Below are 20,579 nucleotides of genomic sequence, written 5' to 3' on the forward strand. Positions count from 1 at the left end.
TAACACAGGTAAAATTGTGAAATTAAAGAAAAGCAAAAAGCTTTATAGAGATAAAAATTTGACTCCTATAACATGTCATCCAAAAAGTCCACCAGTGTCTCCAGTAAAGTCTTTAAAATTAGCTCTTCTTAATGTTAGATCTCTTGTTAACAAGTCACTAATAATTAATGATTTTATTTTGACACATCACTTGGACTTTTTATTTCTTAATGAAACATGGTTGAATGATGGTATCAGTAATACTATTCTCAATGAAAGTGCGCCACAAGACTTTATTTATTTAAATAAGTGTCGTACTTGCAGGAAAGGTGGTGGAGTTGCTGCCATTTTTAAATCAATATTTCAGTGCAAAGAAATAACATTTGGTGATTTTATCTCCTTTGAATATATGTCATTCTTACTGAAGGGTGATTCAAGAGTTCTGTTTTTAGTCATTTATAGACCCCCAAAATATTCTGGAGAATTCATGGATGAGTTCGCTGAACTGCTGTCAGTTGTATGCACTGAATACAACTTTTTAATAATAACAGGTGACTTAAATATTCATGTAGACAATAACATGGACAATACTTCCAAAGAACTGTATGCTTTAATGGATACTTTTGGTCTGACACAACATGTGACTGGTCCGACACACACTCAAGGTCACACTTTGGATCTGGTTATCTCTAAAGGTGTTGATATCTCTGCTGTTGATGTAAGAGACTTAGCTCTATCTGATCATTTCTGTGTCTTTTTTGACCTAGAGACTGTAACATCTGTTCCCCCTAGTTATGTGTGTTTAAAGAAAAGGTACATAAATGAGAACACAAGTGCACAGTTTATGGAAGCCATAGCAATGACACCAACATTGAGTGCTGAGACAGTTGATGATCTTCTGGATGAGTATAATAGAAACGTCTGTAATGTCATAGATGTGGTGGCTCCAATCAAAACTAAGAGAAAACCAAACACACAGAAAACACCTTGGAGGAGGACTGAGATAATGCAGAATTTGAAATCTGACTGTAGAAGAGCTGAGCGTAAATGGAGATCAACAAAACTCCAAATTCATCTAGAACTATACAAAATAAGTCTGCGAAAATTCAATGATGGCTTGTTCAAAGCAAGGCAGCAATACTTTTCTGAAATTATTGCTAAAAATGTCAACAACTCTCGCACGTTGTTTTCTGTAATTGAAAAGCTCACAACCCCCCCAGATCAGATAGCCCCTGAATTACTGTCAGCTGGAAAATGCAATGAATTTGCTGTATATTTCAATGAAAAAATACAATCAATAAGGTCAAACATCAGAACAAACCAGCAAAATCACAAAAAGCTTGAACAGCTTCAACCACTGAGGGATGAGTCAATTACAATGTTAGAGTTTATTACAGTGAACCCAAAAACAATAGAGGAAACTGTTCAGCAGCTGAATCCATCAACGTGTTGCCTTGACACAATACCCTCAAACTTCTTTAAAACTGTTGTAAAGTCAATTGTCACTGATCTGTGTCAGATAATTAACTGCTCATTCCAATCAGGCACCGTACCAAAATCCCTGAAAGTAGCTGCTGTGAAACCGCTGTTAAAAAAGAGAACACTGGATGCCTCTATACTGGCTAACTATAGACCAATCAGCAACCTTCCATTCATGGCCAAGATCATTGAGAAGGTGGTCTTCAACCAACTGAGTCAATTCTTAACATTCAACAAAATATTTGATAAATTTCAGTCAGGTTTTCGTTCTCATCACAGCACTGAAACTGCTCTTATCAAAGTGATCAATGACATAAGGTTGAACACTGATTCAGGAAAAGTATCTGTTCTCATTCTGTTGGATCTAAGTGCTGCATTTGACACTGTAGATCATACAAGTTTTAAAGTCTTTACACTGGCTCCCAGTCAGCCTCAGAATAGACTTTAAAGTTCTGCTGCTGGTGTATAAATCTGTGAATGGGTTTGGTCCAGAATACATCAGTGACATGTTGGTCAGGTATGAACCCAGCAGGTCTCTCAGATCTATGGACACAGGTCAGATAGTGGAGCCCAGAGCTCACAGTAAACATGGTGATGCTGCTTTTAGTTGTTATGCTGCAAAGAAGTGGAACAAACTGCCAGCGGAGCTGAAGTCAGCATCTAATGTGAACATTTTTAAATCAAAGTTAAAGGCACTTTTTTTCTCTACTGCATATGATTGAGAGAGAGATTTTTTGTCATGTTGTTGATGTAATGATGATTTTACTGATGATTTTAATTGATTTTACTGATGATTTTAATTGTTCTTATTGATTTAAATGTTCTTATTGATTTTAAACAATTGAATGTTTTATCATGTAAAGCACATTGAGTTGCCTTGAGTATGAAATGCGCTATATAAATAAATTTGCCTTGCCTTGCCTTGCCTTGCCTTACTAACCCAATATCTCTCTGTGAAGTCTTGTAGTTATTTCATCTGCTCATATTTCTTAATAAATATAAATATTTATTTTTACTCATTTGGACAATGTGAAATGGATGGCTTAGTTTTTGAATATCTACATTTGTGAGTACATTTGTTTGACAAAAAGTGTTTTTTTAATAAAAACCAAAGAAGCATGAATATGAAGATTTTTAGAGCGTAGTACTAACAGAACTTATACACAATCTTTAAAACATTCCAAATGAATTAGGCCCCATTTGTACATTTCATTTCATTTTATTTTATTTCTTCTTTTTTTCATGGTAATGCAACATAAAATTGGTACAACAATCCAGCAAACACAACAATAATACATTCCATGAAAAGAAGAACAGGAGTAGGATGAAGAAAAAAATCTTATAAACTCCTACCACATTCTTAACAAAAACGTTACAAATTAGATGGCCTCACCGATGCCAAAAGATAACAATAGCCCAGAACAGATGTAATCAACTTTTGATTTTAACAATTTTTTCTTTTTTTATGATTTTTTATATTTTATTTCTCAATTATTATAAATGATTTTGCTAAAACAACAGTTGTTGTAAATTTAACAATTTTCACATTCATCTTTATACAAGTTAAGTATGTGCTGTTTATACTTATATTTGAACAACATTTTAGATCATTTTCTAGAGAGTTCCATTGTATCACACCAGATACTGAGACACACATTTTTTTGAGGGTATTTCCTGCAAAAGGTTGTTTTAAGTCATTATTTCTTCTGCTTGTCTCACTGTTTACAGTAAAAAGGGTTTGAAGTCCATGCGGTAACAGACAGTGTTTTGCTTTATGAACAACTAATAAAGTTTGTAAAGAAACCAAGTTCTTCAGTTTGAGTAGTCCTGACCTCAGAAACAGTCCTGTGGTATGCGCTCTTGGAGCAACTCCATTAATTATTCTTATAGCCCTTTTTTGCAAAAGAAATAAGGGCGTTAAATTAGTAATATAAGAATCACCCCATATCTCCAAACAATACATTAAATATGGCAAAATAAAGGAGCAATATAGAATTCTCGTTGCCTTGTAATTCAACATAAACTTTACTCAAAACGGCAATGTTTTTACAAATTTTATTTCTTACGTAAGCTATGTGCGACTTCCACTTAAATTTTCAATGAGAACTCCTAAAAACCTAAATTCTGACACTCTCAATAGTTATTCCATTTAAAGTTAAATTAACACTATCAGGACATTTTTGATTTGTAAACAACATACATTTTGTTTTGCTTAAGTTTAATGACAATTTATTTTTATTAAACCATTTCTGAAGTTGGACCATTTCTTGTTCAACAGTTTTCATTAATGTTCCTAAGTATAAAAACACAATTTTGATATAGATTTTATAAATCCAGTTTGGTGAATCTTTTGTTTTGTTTTAATTTCATATGCTACTAAAATTGTTTCTTGAAATAGAATAGAATAGAATAGTCTTTATTGTCATTGTACTCGGTGGTACAGCAAAATTTGAGGGGTGCTCGCATAGATCTACAGTACACCACAGAGCATAAATTAAGAGACAGGAGCAAAAACACATTTAAAAAGGTAAAAAAAAAGGGGGTATTTTTTCTCTTAAAACAAGACATTAGTGAGTAATTTACAGCAATAAATAACAGTTTAAGGTGCTAAAGTGTTTAGTGATAAATGAGGGGGTGTGGGGGTTATGGGAGATTGTTCGTGAGTGTGTGTGTGCGTATCCATGGGTGTTTGCAGTCCGTATGGCCCAGGGGAAGAAGCTGTCTGTCAGTCTGCTTGTGTGAGACTTTGACCTGTAGCGTCTTCCAGAGGGCACCAGGTCGAACAGGGGGTGGGCAGGGTGTAAGGGGTCTCCTGTGATGGCCTTGGTTCTCCTGAGGCAGCAGGATGTGACGATGTTTTCCAGGCTGGGCAGAGGGCAGCCGATGATCTTTTGGGCAGTGTTAATGACCCTCTGCACCGCCTTCCTGTCCTTGGCTGTTGAGCCTGTGTACCACACACCCAGACAGTATGTCAGCACGCTCTCTACAGAGGAGTGATAAAAGGCCAGCAGCAGCTTAGTTTCCAGGTGGTTCTTCCTGAGGACACGCAGGAAGTGTAGCCGCTGCTGAGCCTTCTTGACCAGGGCCCCGATGTTGACAGTCCAGGAGTGGTCAGCGGAGATGTGGGTGCCCAGAAACCTGAAGGTGGTGACAGTCTCCACCTGTTCTCCATTTATGAGGAGGGGGGTGTGACCCAGAGAGTCACATTCTGAATGTAAAATGTTTCCACCAGAAGTACCTTTCAGTGTAGTGATGCCTGCTGACCTCTGTGAGCCATGAGAAAACCAGCTATCATTGTCCCATTGGGATTTCCAGAAGTTTACATCTGCAACTGTAGAGTGACTCTCTTGAAAAAAAACGAAATCGGCTTTAAATGTTTTGGCAAAATAAAAAAAAAAAGGCTTTACGTTAACACAGTTGTCTTAACCCCCTGGCATTAAAGGAAACTAGTGACAGTGAAATTCAAACAAATTAAAAAAAACAACACAATTTAGAACACGAATAGAATCTAGCAGTTAGATCAGTAAGGGACCGAGCACTGCAACATTCCCACAAAAATATGGCAAGAAATTGAAAAACAAGCTGCAATTGACCATTAATAGTTAGGAACTAAAATATATGATTGAGACTGAATAATAATAAAAGTAAAAATATTAGCAGCATAAAACAGAACACCACAAGTATTAACCTGAGTAAAGACTTGGTTTGAACTTCTTCATAATATTGAACAGAACAGTGTAAGTCTTAGACTGTTCTTTGTGACTTAACATTTTCAGTGAAGTCCCGATACTATAGGGACGTCACTGAAAATGTTAAGTCACAAATCAATCCTTTACAACAACTAAAGTGGCCTCATAAGTGTTTCATTCTTGTTTAGACATTAAGATCCATCATCCCAAATAACTGCAGTACAGAATCCAACACAGCAATATTCATACTATCCATTTGACTCAATGTTATTTGTTATCGGCTTTCAAAATCATGAAATCTCAGACATCTGCATGTGTGTAGTGTCACTGGTTAGTTATCTGAGCCCTTCCTGTCTCTTCTGGACCATATTTTTGTGAGACTCGGCACTTTTGCACTACACGTGTAACTTATATACTCATATGTAAGGAAGGGTCAGTAATGTAAAGGTTGTTACATTTTGTTTTTTTAAAAGAAGGTCGGACTTTTACATTTACTGATAGTTTTGTGCCAAAATAATTTGTCAGCAGCTACAGTATATCCAATGGAAAGTGATATTGTCCACTTTCATAACCTGGTTACTGTACACCTTGTAAACTTTCTCCTGATGTATTTCTGATAACCCAGTTTTCTTCTTCAGAGATTTATATATATATATATATATATTTTTTTTTTTCAAATAAAAAAACAAAAAAACTAAATAATAAAATATCTGGTGATACACATTGACAATGGTCAATGAATTTCTATTGATTCTAAATAAATAGACTTCTAATACCTTTTTGTGATGTGTGTGTAGAAAGCAAGCTTTTTTCCAACTTAGTTCAAATATAATTTTATTATATATTTCGCTATAAAAAATGTAAAAAAAAATATAGATATAGTCATAAGATAAAAATTTGAAACTGTATGGAAGCACTTTAAATTAAAAAAAAAACCTACAGAAAATATTGTATATTGTAAAAACAAAAACACAGACTAGAGACCCTGGCCAAAACGAATAAAAGCAAAATGTCAAGCAGGGAGCAGAAAAACATCTGCCCACGTCTGCTGCTAGTCGATGTTCCTCTTCTGGTGTTCTCAGCCCTTGATGTTGATGTTGCTGCTGATGTTGTCATTGTTGTCCTTGGTGCTATTAAAATATAGAGAACAGCTGATGAGTTTTCTGATTCTACTGCAGGCTTGTTTTTAGGTCAGTCTCTATGATAGAATACAACATAAACTAAGGGTTAAAGACCATCTTAAATGGCTGATATATGCAATTCAAACAATCTATGGAGAGCACAGACACTATTTGAAGTTAAATTGATGCAAACCTTGATACTCTTAGACATTAAAACACACATCTGAGATTAAACTTATTCTCAGAGTGTGTCTGTCTGCACATCACTTTAAGGTACACCTCATTTTTTGTTTTTAGACTATTGATTCATTATTATATATAATTATTTTAACTCTTTTTAATTCAGGGGCCAAATAAGGACCAGTTTGGTCTTTATTGGGCCAGTATAAAGTACAGTGGTACCGACAATATCCAAGCAATAGGTGACTGAGATTATTCGTTCTCTTTAAATTTCCTTGATTTTGTAACAAATTTTTAATTTCATTCAGGGAACTCTGTGAAATATTTTGATGAAAATGTCACAGTTTGAGAAAAACTGAGAGTTCTTTCAACAATTTGCAACTGAAAATGACTGCCATCATGTGATATAAGCATCAAAACACAGTGAGTTTCTTTTAAATTGTGTATTTGGAGAGGCTGAGATATCATTTTCTCTGTCATTTTTACTTTTTCTCAAGGGGCCGAATTGGTCACTCTAAAGGACCTGAGGTAGCCCCCGGCCCTTTAGTTTGACACATGGCTCCAATAGTAGTTTACCACCACTACGTGTGGAGTGTGAAAGAATAACCCCTTAATTCTGTAAAGTGTCTTTGAGTGTCCAAAAAAGCGCTATATAAAATTGATGCATTATCATTTTGCTGACTTTATGGATGGGCCCCAAAAATCTCTCCCCTGTATCCCCCCTTATAGATGACCTTGTCTCCACATGACTGTTCTTTAATGTTCATGTTTGTGTTCAACCACCTTCAGGTACAGTGGGGGTCGATCCTCGGTCTCTGGCTGAAAAGGTTGAGAACCACTGCATTTAGAGTGATCAGTGTTTCCTGAGCAGATCATCGCCTTTGGACTGAGGAGGTAATTAAACTGAACACATCTGTCAACGTTTAACAAACTGTTCCTCTCAAACCAACTGATTGATGTCAACTTCACTGAGAGTTTTTGAGGCTCCAAAATATTAAATATAGTGTGTAATTGCTGATGTCCGCTGTACAGGAGGAGATTGTTAGATCATGAATAAATAAAAAAAACTGCACACAATAGAAACCCTCTTCATCAGTTTTAATAAAATACAAAACACAAGGCAGATACAAAAACAATGTAACTTAATTGGACTTTTACAAAACCATTTGCATATTTTTGAAACGTAAAAATTTGCATTTGAACCCTTTCTTTTTAATTGAAGTTTTTTATGAAAAACTTTTTGTTATTATTATTATTATTATTATTATTATTAATAATAATAATAATAATAATAATAATAATTCTGACGACCCCGAAGACTTTTTTCTTTTCTATAATTGCACAAGTGTAAATAAAATAAAACGTAGAATATAATTCAAAGTGGTTTATATCATTAAAACCTTACATAGAATTAAAAAAAAAATACTCCACACAAACAATCCTCAAGAAAATATGTTCTGAACTAGAACCTGTAGAAATGCTTTCTCATCTTGATGTACATCTTGCAGGTGTATGTGCAGCAAAATGACAATAAAGCCTGATTTAATTTTATTTTGGTAATGTAATTGTAAAGAATAAAATAACTGTATAGTGGGTTCCATGCATTTTCTAAACTCCACAATAGGGTGGGACAAAAAATGGCAATAATCGCTTTCCTTCCACCATGACATGTTTATTGATATGATAACTTTTTTTCCTGGTTGCATTTGTTGTTTTAGGTTATCTCTTGACATATATTGAATCTTTTTTGCAACAACAATGCATGATTTTTTTTTTTTTTTTTTTTTTTTTTTTATTTGTGAAAAATAAATCAATACACATGTCTTAGTGGAAGGGTGAGTTAAACTTTATTAGGGGAAAAGATGTGAAAAAGAGAGGGCAGTGGTACAACTGAGTGAGGGGGTTAAAAGTAAAGGGCTTAGGGAGAACTGGATTGTTTATTTAATTATTTAAAATTAAAACTTTGACTTTGTGCACTTTCTGTCTTGTGTTTCATCTGTGTAAAATTATGTGAAACTAACACTAATTCAGTAAATAAAATGAGAAATTCTGCACTTGACATTGTTTCAGTTAATTTGTTTGTCTTTGAGTCGGATATTGTAATGAATCGTGTAATTTTCTTGCAATATATGGATTACTGTAAAACCACAAATCACATTTCATATCATATGAGTTACCCTGTTATTACCCTGCAATGAGATACCCTCACTCCCACTACACAACACTGAGCATTACATTATTGTTATTATAACAGTAATGAAAATTAATTAATTTTACAGTAAAATAACAGTAGGTAAACAAATTGCTGGAGACACTGTTGCCAGTAATCTACTGTTAATTTACATGACAATTTCTTCCATAGACAGGGTGCCTCTCACAGTACTTGGAGGGATTGGATTTTGAGCAGAAAAACTCCCTCTATTCTGAGGGATTGTTGTGGTGTGGAATTATATTCTCTGGTCTCCAAACTTACTCAGAACCAGAATCAACTTTATTGGCCATGTAATGTATGTTATACACACGAGGAATTTGACTTGGTGAACTGTGCTCTCTCTAACAATGTAAACATTAAATAATAATCAACTAGAAAAAAAATATAAACATAAATATCATACAAGAGTAATCTGGATTCAGTGAAGGTGTTTGTTGTATGCATCTGTATAGGACAGTGGTCTGCAACCTCCGGCTCTGGAGCCTCATGTGGCCCTTTGACTCTTTTGCAATGGCTCCCTATAGCTTTAAAAAAATCTATTGAAATAAAGAGTTGTTATTTTCCAACAGAAGCTATTATTGATTAATGACAAATAAAATCAAGATATAACAATTTGTTAACCTAAAAATAAATCACATTGTGCAATGACTCAGCACCTTCCTACTTCACTTCCTGCAACATCTACAGACCATTAACTTTCCTGCACCTGTGGCTAACCTTAAGTTTTAAATCCCTGGTAAATAACTAAACCAACAAAAACACTATTCTGAAAGAAAATAGAGATTTTAATTGTGTGAGGACAGATTCATTTAACCACCAATGTGCAGGTTAAATATGCATGTTTTATGTGTGGCAAGAAATGAGAAATTAGCATGTGTTGATCACATGATCATGTGTTATCAAACTTCAAGTTACTTTTTGTGGCCCTTTAAATACATTCACTAAAAATAATCTTATATAACATTGTGTTCATGTAAACTGAGATGTGTAAGAATTTGAAGATGCAAGATACTGTTTAGTTATTTCTTGATGTTAATTTATTTAATTTTATTTTAATCTGTTTTTAAGTTTCCATTTACATGATCAATATAAATCAAATCATGAAATCAAACATTATTCTATGTCATTTTAACTGTATAGAATTTCATTCACTGTATTGTCTTCATTGAGAAGGTTTTTTTTCCGGCTCCAGGAGGACTTTAATCCAGGTGAGATGAGGCAAAATGGCTCCTTTGAGAGTAAAGGTTGCAGATCCCTGGTCTAAGAGATATTGAAGGAACCCTCTTTATGTTGACATCAGGGAAATCTCTGAGCCCTCGACGAATCCACGCAAACCCACGAAGTACGTCTTCTTGCCCTTCTTACGGGCCTTCTTGATGGTGGGCCACAACTTACTGCGACGTTCTCAATCTTCCTTCGAAAGGTCCTCAGCGAATTTCAGGTGTCTCTCCTTGAGGAATGTTGAAGATTTTGCTGCTCTCCAAATGGAATTTCTAAAGAACCGTGAAGTTAACTGGATGATGATTGCTCTTGGTCTGTTGTCGTTTTAGCGCTTGGGGCCAATACGGTGCACAGTATCCACAGTGTAAGGGAGGTAGTCTTTGGACTCACTTCACCACGGGCTTCCTCTTTAGTGACTCTAGCTTCCAGCTTGGTCACTCATCCTTTTACGTCTTTGACCTCCTCACATACAAAGTCCAAATTATTTTTAAGCCCATCAAGTGCCATAACATGAGTCGGACCTTGCATTAATTAACTCTGACAAGCTAGCAACAATGTCCACGTGTTCTGCTTCAGGCTTTTTGTGCATTGGTTTCTTTGTTACTGGAGACTTACTGGGCGTCACGGGGAGAGCTGGAAAGTCCTCCACCATATCTTCTGCTATCGACGTCGACGGTGATGCAGTTTAATCATGGCAGTTTTCAAGTAGAGTATTTCCAGCAGCAATAGTAACATCAGCGTTCCTCTCAGATAGCATTAGCTTTCCTTTAGCGCTTCCCAACGGCCGTTTCTTCTCACGAGTTGGGTTAATTCTGGCGCTATTCCTTCACACTGCAAGCTCTTGCTGTACTATGTAAGTCATTAAACGTTTCAAAGATGGACTGAAATTATTTTCCGCAGCGTTACAACTTTATAACTGCAGAGCTCGGCAGTAAGCGTCTACTCACTCGGCCATCTTGGAATGCCCCAACATCCTGGATCATGCCAACAACATGTGTCGCTCAACTGCGTCATTATGGGGCTGTAAGACTATTATCTTAGTAATTTATTGATGGTTGTTTTGGAATGTGTTTATTAAAGTTAAATCAGAATGCATTATTTTGTTAATAAAACACTCTAGCAGTCACAGGAATTAAGTGGGTCATTATTACACAAATGTGTTTTTATAAACACCATTAAACTATCAAGAAAATAAATGTATTTTACGAACAATGTACATATAAAATGGAAATTAACATTTTTATAGGTCTACTTTCTATCTCGTCATTTGAATTTGAATGTCATGTGTTGGTTATTTAGCCCTTGGGGTCCTCTTTTCATTATTCTCTCTTTGTTTATTTGGTTTGAGTCTGGTCTTGTGTTAACTCTTGTCTGTGTTTCAGGGATTCCTGTTTGTGGCTCCACCCCCAGTGATGTTTGTGTGCTTGGTTGGTGATTGATTAGCTCCCTCATGTTTTCACCCAGGTGTGGCCCATTCCCAATCAGGTCTCCTCCACTATTTAACTGAGTGCTTGGTCACAGTGTGTTTGCTTTTTCGTTGATGTCAGGTTCATTGTCTCCCTCCTCGTGAGGGGTATTCCATGAAGCAGATTATGTTGAAACTCTGAGAAATGAGGGAAACTCTGAGTATCCCATTCCTAAACACGAGGTATGTTCTTCTCTGAGTATGTTACCATGGCAACATTGTCTGTGAACTAAACCTGGTAGCTGGCAGGTTTTATCGAAGAAACCCTGGGTTTCTCCCTGGCTCCGCCCACCTGAACACCGTTTCTGAACACTTTAATGAACATTAACTCTTCTCTGAAACACATTAGTAACATCACACACCACAGACGTGCTCACATCATTACTAATGTTGTGTTGCTTTATGTTTTTTTTTGTGTGTGCAAACGGTAGTTTTCTTTATAACATTGTGGATGTAGGTTGAGGTTGATCTGCATTAAAACATCTACTGACGTCTGTCGTAAAGTTCCCTGAATACAAACCTCTGGATAATATATAAAGGAGATGAAAATTTAAATGAAAACACTTTTAAGGCTCGTTTGTTGTTTTATATTGTTATACAGTTAAATCTGTAGATCACGCTTCTTTGAAGATATGATGGCGCAGTGAGTTGTGATGCTTCTTTTGGAAGCGATGGGTTACGAGTTTGTGCCCCGCTTCAGTGTTTTTTTATGACATTTTTTAGGACGTTGAATGACTCTGGCAACAATATTACATTAAAAATCAATATAAATGATGCGATATCAAGCGGCATTTACTGTTTTTATATCCAATGTAACAGGAGGGGTCTTTATGCAGCCATCCTATGCTGCTGACACGTGTCCTCAGACACTTTTTTTTCATATTATTCACCGCTCCTCACGTCACTGAAGTGATGAAGTGACTAATTATGGGTGATTTAAGCCACTATAGTCACTGAAGACTGTACGCACCTTTAGATCAGGCTCATATTCCTCAAACACCGGCTTATTTCACCCATTACGGTGAATAAATCACTATTTTCCGGGTGGTTGCCATGGCAGCTCGACTCATCTTCGATCCATTGATGATGGCTTTTTATCGCGCGCGTGCACGTCAGTAACCCAAGGTTTACATACTCAGGGTTGATTAACCCACTTCATACCAGCTTTAATGGAATCGATACCCAGAGTTTCCCATCATGGGGTATGTTGACCCAGAGTTTATGGATTGACTCAGAGTTTGTTAACCCTCCTTTATGGAATACCCCTCTGCTGTGTCTGGTCTTGCTCCCTGTTCCTGCTCCCCTGTCTTGGATTTAAGTTTTTGTTTGGAGAATAAAAACATGGACTGGTTCCAGGAACGTTATGCATCTATCCTGCCTCCATCTCTCCTTGCATTTGGGTCTACACCCACACCGGACCGTGACATTGAACTTACTATACTGTTTTATTTATGGATGTACATACACAAGACCTGCCACCAAAAATGTTATATATAACTATAACTATTAATATAATGTCTTACAGTATTTTTATTTCAATGTATTGTTTTCCATTCAATTTGAGAAAATATGTTCAAATCTGAATCAGCTGTTGATCACCTGGCAGTTGTTTACTATACCAAGATGGTGGCCGAAGGCTTTGGCTTTTTCACCAATGGTATAATAGAGATCAGTGATGTTGTAAACCCTGACAAGCCACCATTTGGTTTTAACAAGATACATTTGTCTTTGCTCACACTTTATTTGTAAGAAACTTGCATAATGTGATAACTTCAATGATCAAGATCAGCATGTTGAATGTCTCTGTGTTTTTCCAAAGGTTTATAATGTGAATAATATTAAATCAAGTTAAAGTTATTGTAGGTTTTTGAGTCAATAATTCATTGCAGAATATTAGCCAAAGCATTAGACTGATCTGAAGTTATTCATCTCCCAAAAACAATGAACTGATGCATCGACACACACTTTGAATTAAAACCAGCATTACCTGATTCAGTGATCTGGAACTCACCTGTTAGTAGGGTTGTATGATTTTGCCAAAAAAAAATCTCATTTTTTAAAGAAAAATTTGATTTTTGATTCAATTTTTATAGATGGTATATTGTCAAAAGTGCAACTTTATTGCTGTAATTGTCTTCAAAAGTTAAAATGCATAAAACAATCCCAAAATAAAAAGTAAATGAGTCTCTGTCATTCAACAATTTTAAGCTTTAACCCAGGTTTAAGCAAAAGTGCAACAGTAACTTCACAGTAGCTTCAATTTTCTGATGAAGAAATCATATAACTACATATTAATACATACATAGAAAAATAATAAACTCTTCCCTTAGCATCTCAGCATAGTGTGAATAAAACATTAAACATGTTTGTGGCACACACATAGTCTATTCAAAGGGTAAACATATGTAAACAAAGAGGGGGCGGGCTCACATCACATCTCACTACGGTAACCCACAAGGACAGAACGCAAGAGTCTGAAAAATTTGGTGGGAAACAACTTAAATTTGCAAAATAAAAATTGTTTTTATGTACAAATTTTTTAAATCGATTTTTTTTTTTTTGTCCAGCCCTACTTGTTAGGTTTTTATCTTTTTTTCCACCATCTTTTCATTTCATAATCCTAATCTACTAACATCCTTGTGACAGTTGCTGTGTTTTTCCTTTCTCTGAAACTCGACCTGGTAATGTGGACGAGGAACACCTGGAAAGAAAAGCAGCTTTGGAGAGCCTTTTGTTTACTTTTCTAGCAATTACAAAATAGTTTAAACTGGCTTAAAATGTTACTCACCAATTGGTCTGCATCAAACATATCTCTAATGACAATATTTCCAATTTAATAATTACCTATTTAGGGAGCTTATTAGAAATATTTATAATTATTAAAGGTAAACTAAATACAGTGGGTAAAAACACGTCACCGTTTTTTTTTCAGTAAATAATATATTTCTAAAGGTGCTATTTACATGAAATGTCATTTTTTTTTTATTGTGTAATAATGTGAAAAAGACACATGAAGAAATGGAGGTGCAAAAAAAGCATGGAAAACCTAAGACACCAGCTGAAATCAACCAGTAATTAGTTATAAATTAATATCAGCTGGTTCAGTCCCAACTGATGGCCTATAAAGAAGATGTTTGATTACTCAATACTTATATCACCTGCTGTATATGTTGTGTATCTGCTGCTTTCCTTCACTTAGTATTAGATTCTTTACTTAGAAAATCAATATTTACTTTATTCATTTATTTATGTATCTGTCCAAGTCTCTCTAGACATTGAGACCTTGTTATCTTAATAAGACAACCTGCATGAATAAACATTATCGATAAATCAAATATATTTAGAAATAGAGGAATCAGAATCAGAATTCCTTTATTAATCCCAGGAGGAATTTGCTTTTGTTCCAGCCACTGAAGAAAAAAAATCATAAATAAAAGACTAAAACGTTTATTAAAGACGAAAGAAAGAATCAATGTTATATAAGTCTATAATTAAATAAGACTGTTAAAAATAAGGATCAGATACACACAGTACAGTAGTAAAAAATAAAGTGAGATAATGCTACTACTACTAATAATACAAATATGAAGCAGATATTTACAACAATCCAGCTGTGAGATTACAGTGATGCATTATACAGTTTGATCACCACAGGCAGGAATGATTTCCTGTGGAGAATCTAGTTATTATAAATAACAAATTATAAACTGTTCTTTACTATATATATATATATATATATATATATATATATATATATATATATATATATATTAAATAGACCGTTTGGCATATTCTGATTGATGGAGAAACAATTGTCTTCAACATTTTCTGATGACAAGATAAAGTTGCATCTAAAAATTATTTCTTTAAAGTTATTCGATAACAATTGCAAAGAATGTTTTGTTAGAATAGAATAGAATAGACCTTTATTGATCCCCAAATGTGGGAAATGCACATGTTGCAGCAACACAATGTAATATTAAAAACAAAAACACTGCTCCTCAGGGATGGGTTAAATGCAGAGGACAAATTCCATTCATGTCATAACATTACATGGCCAATTAAAGGCGAATGCCCCGATTTAATCTTTAATATTAAAAATAAATACCAGCATAGGATAATAATGCAAATATCCGACTGTGGGACAAAAAAAACTTTGGGAAAAAAAAATTAAGAAAAATGAAATTAATAAAGTAAAAAACAAACGAAAGGCACAACATGAAATTAAAATAATATAAAAAATATGTGTAATTGTTGTAAAAAGTGTCGACACTCCTTGTTTCTGGGCTTTACACTGTTTAATGTTATCTTCTTTTAACTGTAAATACTGTAAAAAAAAAAAACACTTGATATTGTTGTTGGGAATTTGTCTGATCCAGCAGGAATGTTGGAATATTTGGTGCTTTACTGACATTCATGTTCTATGGACTGATATTAAATCATTTTATTGTCTCTGTTCTCAGACACAAGATGCTGTGTTTAGGAAGACGCTGTATGCCAACACCACCATTTTCATGAAGTGTAAGTAGCCTCACCTCATCTGCATTATGGTTTCTCTAAATTACTGTACGTGTTTTTCCAGTAGATGGTATTAGCATCTTTTAAGATGACTATATACTATTGCACAAATAGTAATAAACTTCCTGGATAACACTTGATATTATTCAGATAAATAAATAAAGCCAGGATTGAGTGCTGCTTAGAAACTTTGCAAAAAAAAAAACAGAAGTTGAAATATTTTCAGATCATTAGTGAGCTTATTCCACTCCTCAATAAAATTTATGAGCATGTGAAATTTTGATTTCTGGGTCAAAATTATCATTATTATATTTATTTGTGTAGTATTATCCATAATCACAAATGTTTTACCAATTCTAAGTATATCAAATACATTTTCTATTTTATCACTGGCATTATTATTATTATTATTATTATTATTATTATTATTATTATTATTATTATTATTATTAATAACCATAGGAAGAAGCGGCGATTATGTTGCCAAGTGTCTTTGGAATTAGTTTTAGGGCTGACATGGTATTGGACAATGCCATCACCACTACTGACTTATGAAAAATGAACACAGCTTTTATTCATTTTGATCCAGGACATTCAGCAGCTCTGCACAACTTTTAGCACACTACAATGTCAGGGACTTCCCCGAAAAGCTTCAAAATATTTGGGAAAAAGGGTAAAAAATATGAAAACATTAACAAAGCAGGTAAGTTATGAAGTGTTTTTATTTACAAATATATATAGACATTTAATATTAATTATAATAAAAATACATTTTGTTTCTCAGGCGCCTTTTAAAAACAATCTAAAGGTCACCTTACATTGAAACAAACAAAATAATAAACAATATTATAAACAATAAAATGTGCAATAATACAATTAAAACATACAGTCCCATGGTGGATAGGAGAGCAGGATGAATAGTACGAGAAGGTGAATATAATTATAATAGAATATAATAGAATCGTACAAATAAAGAAATTACTCCTGCACGGAGGAACAGCAGCAGCTGAAAAACAGTTTTTGAATTCGGGAGAAGAACCTCCGAATGTTCTTGAACCTCTTGGGGGTGGGGAAGGGGACGTCTTCAACCATAGGTCCATTCACTGATGAAACACATTCCAGACCCTCATCACAATGATTAGGAAACTGTTCTGGAAAGGAACAGATTCCTGAATCACTCTGAGTTGCAGGAAGATGGAGTTCTTTTCCCAGATCTTGGCATGGCTCCTGAACTCTTTCATTGTCATCATTCACATGAGAAAGAGGGACCTTGGGGACATCTGTCTCAATGTGTGTGATTTGGCTGGATGCAGGAGTGGGTGGGACCTCGTCAGCCTCTTCAGCCACATGTGCCTCACCATCCTTCACAGGAGTAACACTATGTGAGGCCTCCGTTGGCATTAATGCCTGTGCGGTGGTCAGACTAGAGGAAAAATGTAAAAAAAAGATGAGTACAAAAGTCAATAGAACAACAAGTTGATCTCCATGTGCGTGATTGCCTCCTCAGTGCAGTTACTCACTAGTCACTGCTGTCAGGATCCTGGCTCAGGTGGGACATCCTAATAAATGGATGCTGAAGAGCCTCAGTCGGAGAGAATCGCTTCTCCTCATCCAGAGTCAACAGGTGCTTGAGGAAGTCTATGAACTCAGTCCTGTCCTTAAACTCCTCAGCATCCTCTTCTTCGTAGATCTGGATTTTAAAAAAGAAAATAAGGATTTACTGTAGGTCCTAGAACAAGTTCAAACCTCTCTCGCTCAAAACATATAAGTGTTAAAAAAAATCAAGTCGTTTCAGGTGATAAACGCATGTATAAAGTAGGTTACATTTTAAAGAAGCGACCGCTGCTAAGTATTTGAACTCAAATATTGTAGAGAATACTTACATAGAGCAGGTCATCCAATGAGAAGAAATGGGGGCGCCATGTGGGCCATTCCTTAGCTTTCACCCTATTAATATCTGAGTATTCTTCTGGTGTCTGAGGAAACACAATGACAATAATAAGGGTTTAGGATACGTTTAAGGCAACAGTCAAGGTTCAACAACAATAAAAACTACGTTTTACCAGGAGCCTCCATCCCAAGCCAAACTCATCTGCCTCCTGACAGAAGAATCTCTTGGTATGCATGCCAAATAGAAGCTGGTCTTCTGACGGCATACCAAGATACTCCACCATGGCTTTCATCTGCAGAAATAACACACAATTACACACATTATGGGCAGTTCTTCAAGACTTTATATCAACGTGTATAAAACAGCTGCAACCCTTAGAAAAAGCACGTGGGTCATTAAATGGATGGAGGGATGGTGGATAAAAAAAGATGACCTACCATGAGATATTCACAGCTGACGGGGAAGAGGTTGGTATTCAGGTACAGGTTGGCCAGCATATAGCCCAGTCCCCACATGTCAATGGCCTCTGTGAACGGAAGGCCAAGACACACCTCTGGGGCCCTGTGAAGCAAAATGAATGAAATACGCTTTAGAAATCTGTTGCTTAGCACTAAGTACCAACACTATAATGACTAAGGGTGTATCGATTCATCCATTTGATCGATTAGAAATCTATAAAACCTCACCTGTACCGTCCATTATTCAGGGATTTATTTCAGTCACAGTGGTTGAATTATTATTTTTGGCTAAAAAGTTCCTGAATCGATTTTAAGTCACTGAATCATTTCTGATCAAATCGTTCTGAATGAACCAATAGCGTATTTGAATCGTTACACCCTAATAATGACACAGGTTTGTTACAAAACCACAGAAGTCATTCAGGCTGACATCCTCATACCTGTAGCCCATGGGCTGAAGCCATTTCCCGTGCGTGGTGGAGGAGGATGGATGAGCCTGTCCAAAGTCAATGAGCTTGACTTGTAATGTATCCTCCTCAGTGTTTACCAGCATCACATTGTCAGGCTTGATGTCATTGTGGGTGATCCCCAGAGATTGGAGTCTCTGTAGTGCTACCAACATCTGCAGGGACACGATGAGAAAAGACAGAATTATAATGGAGTTCCTCTTATGGAGCTGTTTAAGATCAGCTTTTAACTCAAAGCTTTCTTAATGGATTAACAAGCATCATCATACATAGGATTTTAGTCAAACAATAAGAAAGGATCATACCTGCTTGGCAATGGGGCGGATTTGGTTCACATACATTGAAGAACCCAGTTTAGTTTTGAGGAACTGTAACAAGTTCATCTCCAGCAACTCAAAGACGAGGCAGGTATAGCTGGAGTACTCAAACCTCTCATGGAACTTGACCAAGTTAAACTGGTCTGGATCCAGTAGGTTGATTTTACTCAACATAGACAGCTGGAGGAGAATAAAAGCATAATTAGATCATCTTTATATCACTATTCTCTAAACAGTTCATAGTTAAAGACCTGTTGGAGGCACCAAAACTAGGAGAGATCCAAACACTCACCTCCTCCTCCACGTCTTGCACAAACGTGTCCTTCAATATTTTTACTGCCACTAATTTGCTGGTGGAATTAACCTGGCACTTGGCCACTTTACCGAAGGCACCTTCTCCGATGAACTCAATGATTGTATATTGAGTTGAGCTGCTCTGCAGAACCTGCCCAAAAATGAGTTGAGACTCTGTCAAAGTGATAGACATGGCACAAGGTTAGTATTCAGTATTTCAACAGTAAGACTCACATAAACAAGGACATTTTCTCCTGTCTTATAATTTTGAAGTTTGAGTTTTTTTAAAAAAAAAAAAGGTCTGTGAATCCACTTCATATGTGAAGTCCTGTCTTTGCATTTATTGCATGTCTTGCATTTTCTGTTGGCACACTCTAAACAGTATTATCTACATAAATAATTTAAAAGGTTTTTTTTTTTTTAATAAATATTGTTTTCAATATATTTAAACCAGATTAAAGTAATTTTCTAATAATAATTTCTAACATAATTTAAGTAAATCTACTAATTGACTAAAGTCTTCTTTCATCTTAGCAGATCAGAGTTAATCCTCATATTTTGTCTATAAAGTCTCTTACCTACAGCAGCCATTTCTCAATCAGGTCTTCACAATTTAAGCTTTAAAAATACACAAATATTGCTTATTTAACTTCTCAATACTTAGATCAAGAGAGAGTTTGTCCAACTGAACCACAACCACTCAGACAAACTACTGGAGTTATGGCTTTGTTTGGCTCTCTTTCATCTTGCAGCCATGGCAACCATACTTGAAAGCTGCTGTCAAACTGCATTGTAAATGTATACATTAAGTGTTGATAAATGAAGTAAATATATTTGTGTACTGTACTTAAAGTAATTTTGAGTATCTGTACTTTTCTTTTTTTTTAATTTCTTTTTTTTTTAACTTAACCATTAAATTAATAAGACATGTGGATATGACTGGAAACATTTTAAGAATTTATTCAAATTGCTGATATTATATTCCATAAACTTTGTATATTATGACAGTGTTTCCCAAACTTTATTGCCCCATGTACCCCTTAGCCTTCATTTATTATCACAAGTACCCCATAGCTCACGTTATACATTGTTTATTTTTGTCTGTAGGCTCATCCAACATTAACCTTGAATTTAGGCCTTTTGTTATTCATTTATTTCTGATGTTTTGCAAATTTTACAATTTGAACTTCACCTTTTGGTGTATTTTAAAGATGTGCCACAAATTATTATTGATGGAGGAGGAAAAAGTATGTGTGCATGTAAAAAAAAAAAAAAATCTTCAATGATT

At 35.3% G+C, this 20,579-nt stretch overlaps 1 protein-coding gene across 1 annotated transcript; it reads right to left on the bottom strand.

The window, feature by feature from the left end:
- Nucleotides 1-16,842: 16,842 nt before the first annotated feature.
- On the bottom strand, nucleotides 16,843-19,484 carry LOC114460617 (homeodomain-interacting protein kinase 3-like). Its single transcript, XM_028442516.1, has 8 exons — nucleotides 19,290-19,484; nucleotides 18,986-19,177; nucleotides 18,654-18,835; nucleotides 18,193-18,316; nucleotides 17,928-18,047; nucleotides 17,748-17,840; nucleotides 17,385-17,554; nucleotides 16,843-17,287 (listed from the first exon to the last, which is right to left on the bottom strand). The coding sequence occupies exons 1-8, from the start codon at nucleotides 19,482-19,484 to the stop codon at nucleotides 16,843-16,845; spliced, it is 1,521 nt and encodes a 506-aa protein (XP_028298317.1).
- Nucleotides 19,485-20,579: the final 1,095 nt, after the last annotated feature.

This window comes from Gouania willdenowi, unplaced genomic scaffold, assembly GCF_900634775.1.
Source record: "Gouania willdenowi unplaced genomic scaffold, fGouWil2.1 scaffold_55_arrow_ctg1, whole genome shotgun sequence".
Lineage (NCBI taxonomy): Eukaryota > Metazoa > Chordata > Actinopteri > Blenniiformes > Gobiesocidae > Gouania > Gouania willdenowi.

What these genes read in the sequence shown, in the direction of transcription:
- LOC114460617 (XM_028442516.1), bottom strand. Translation starts at nt 19,484, where the DNA reads ATGTCTATCACTTTGACAGAGTCTCAACTCATTTTTGGGCAGGTTCTG. An exon ending in GCTTGGGATGGAGGCTCCTG is followed by an intron (nt 17,841 to 17,927) that starts GTAAAACGTAGT and finishes GTGTTTCCTCAG; the next exon opens with ACACCAGAAGAATACTCAGA. An exon ending in CATTGGATGACCTGCTCTAT is followed by an intron (nt 17,555 to 17,747) that starts GTAAGTATTCTC and finishes TTTAAAATCCAG; the next exon opens with ATCTACGAAGAAGAGGATGC.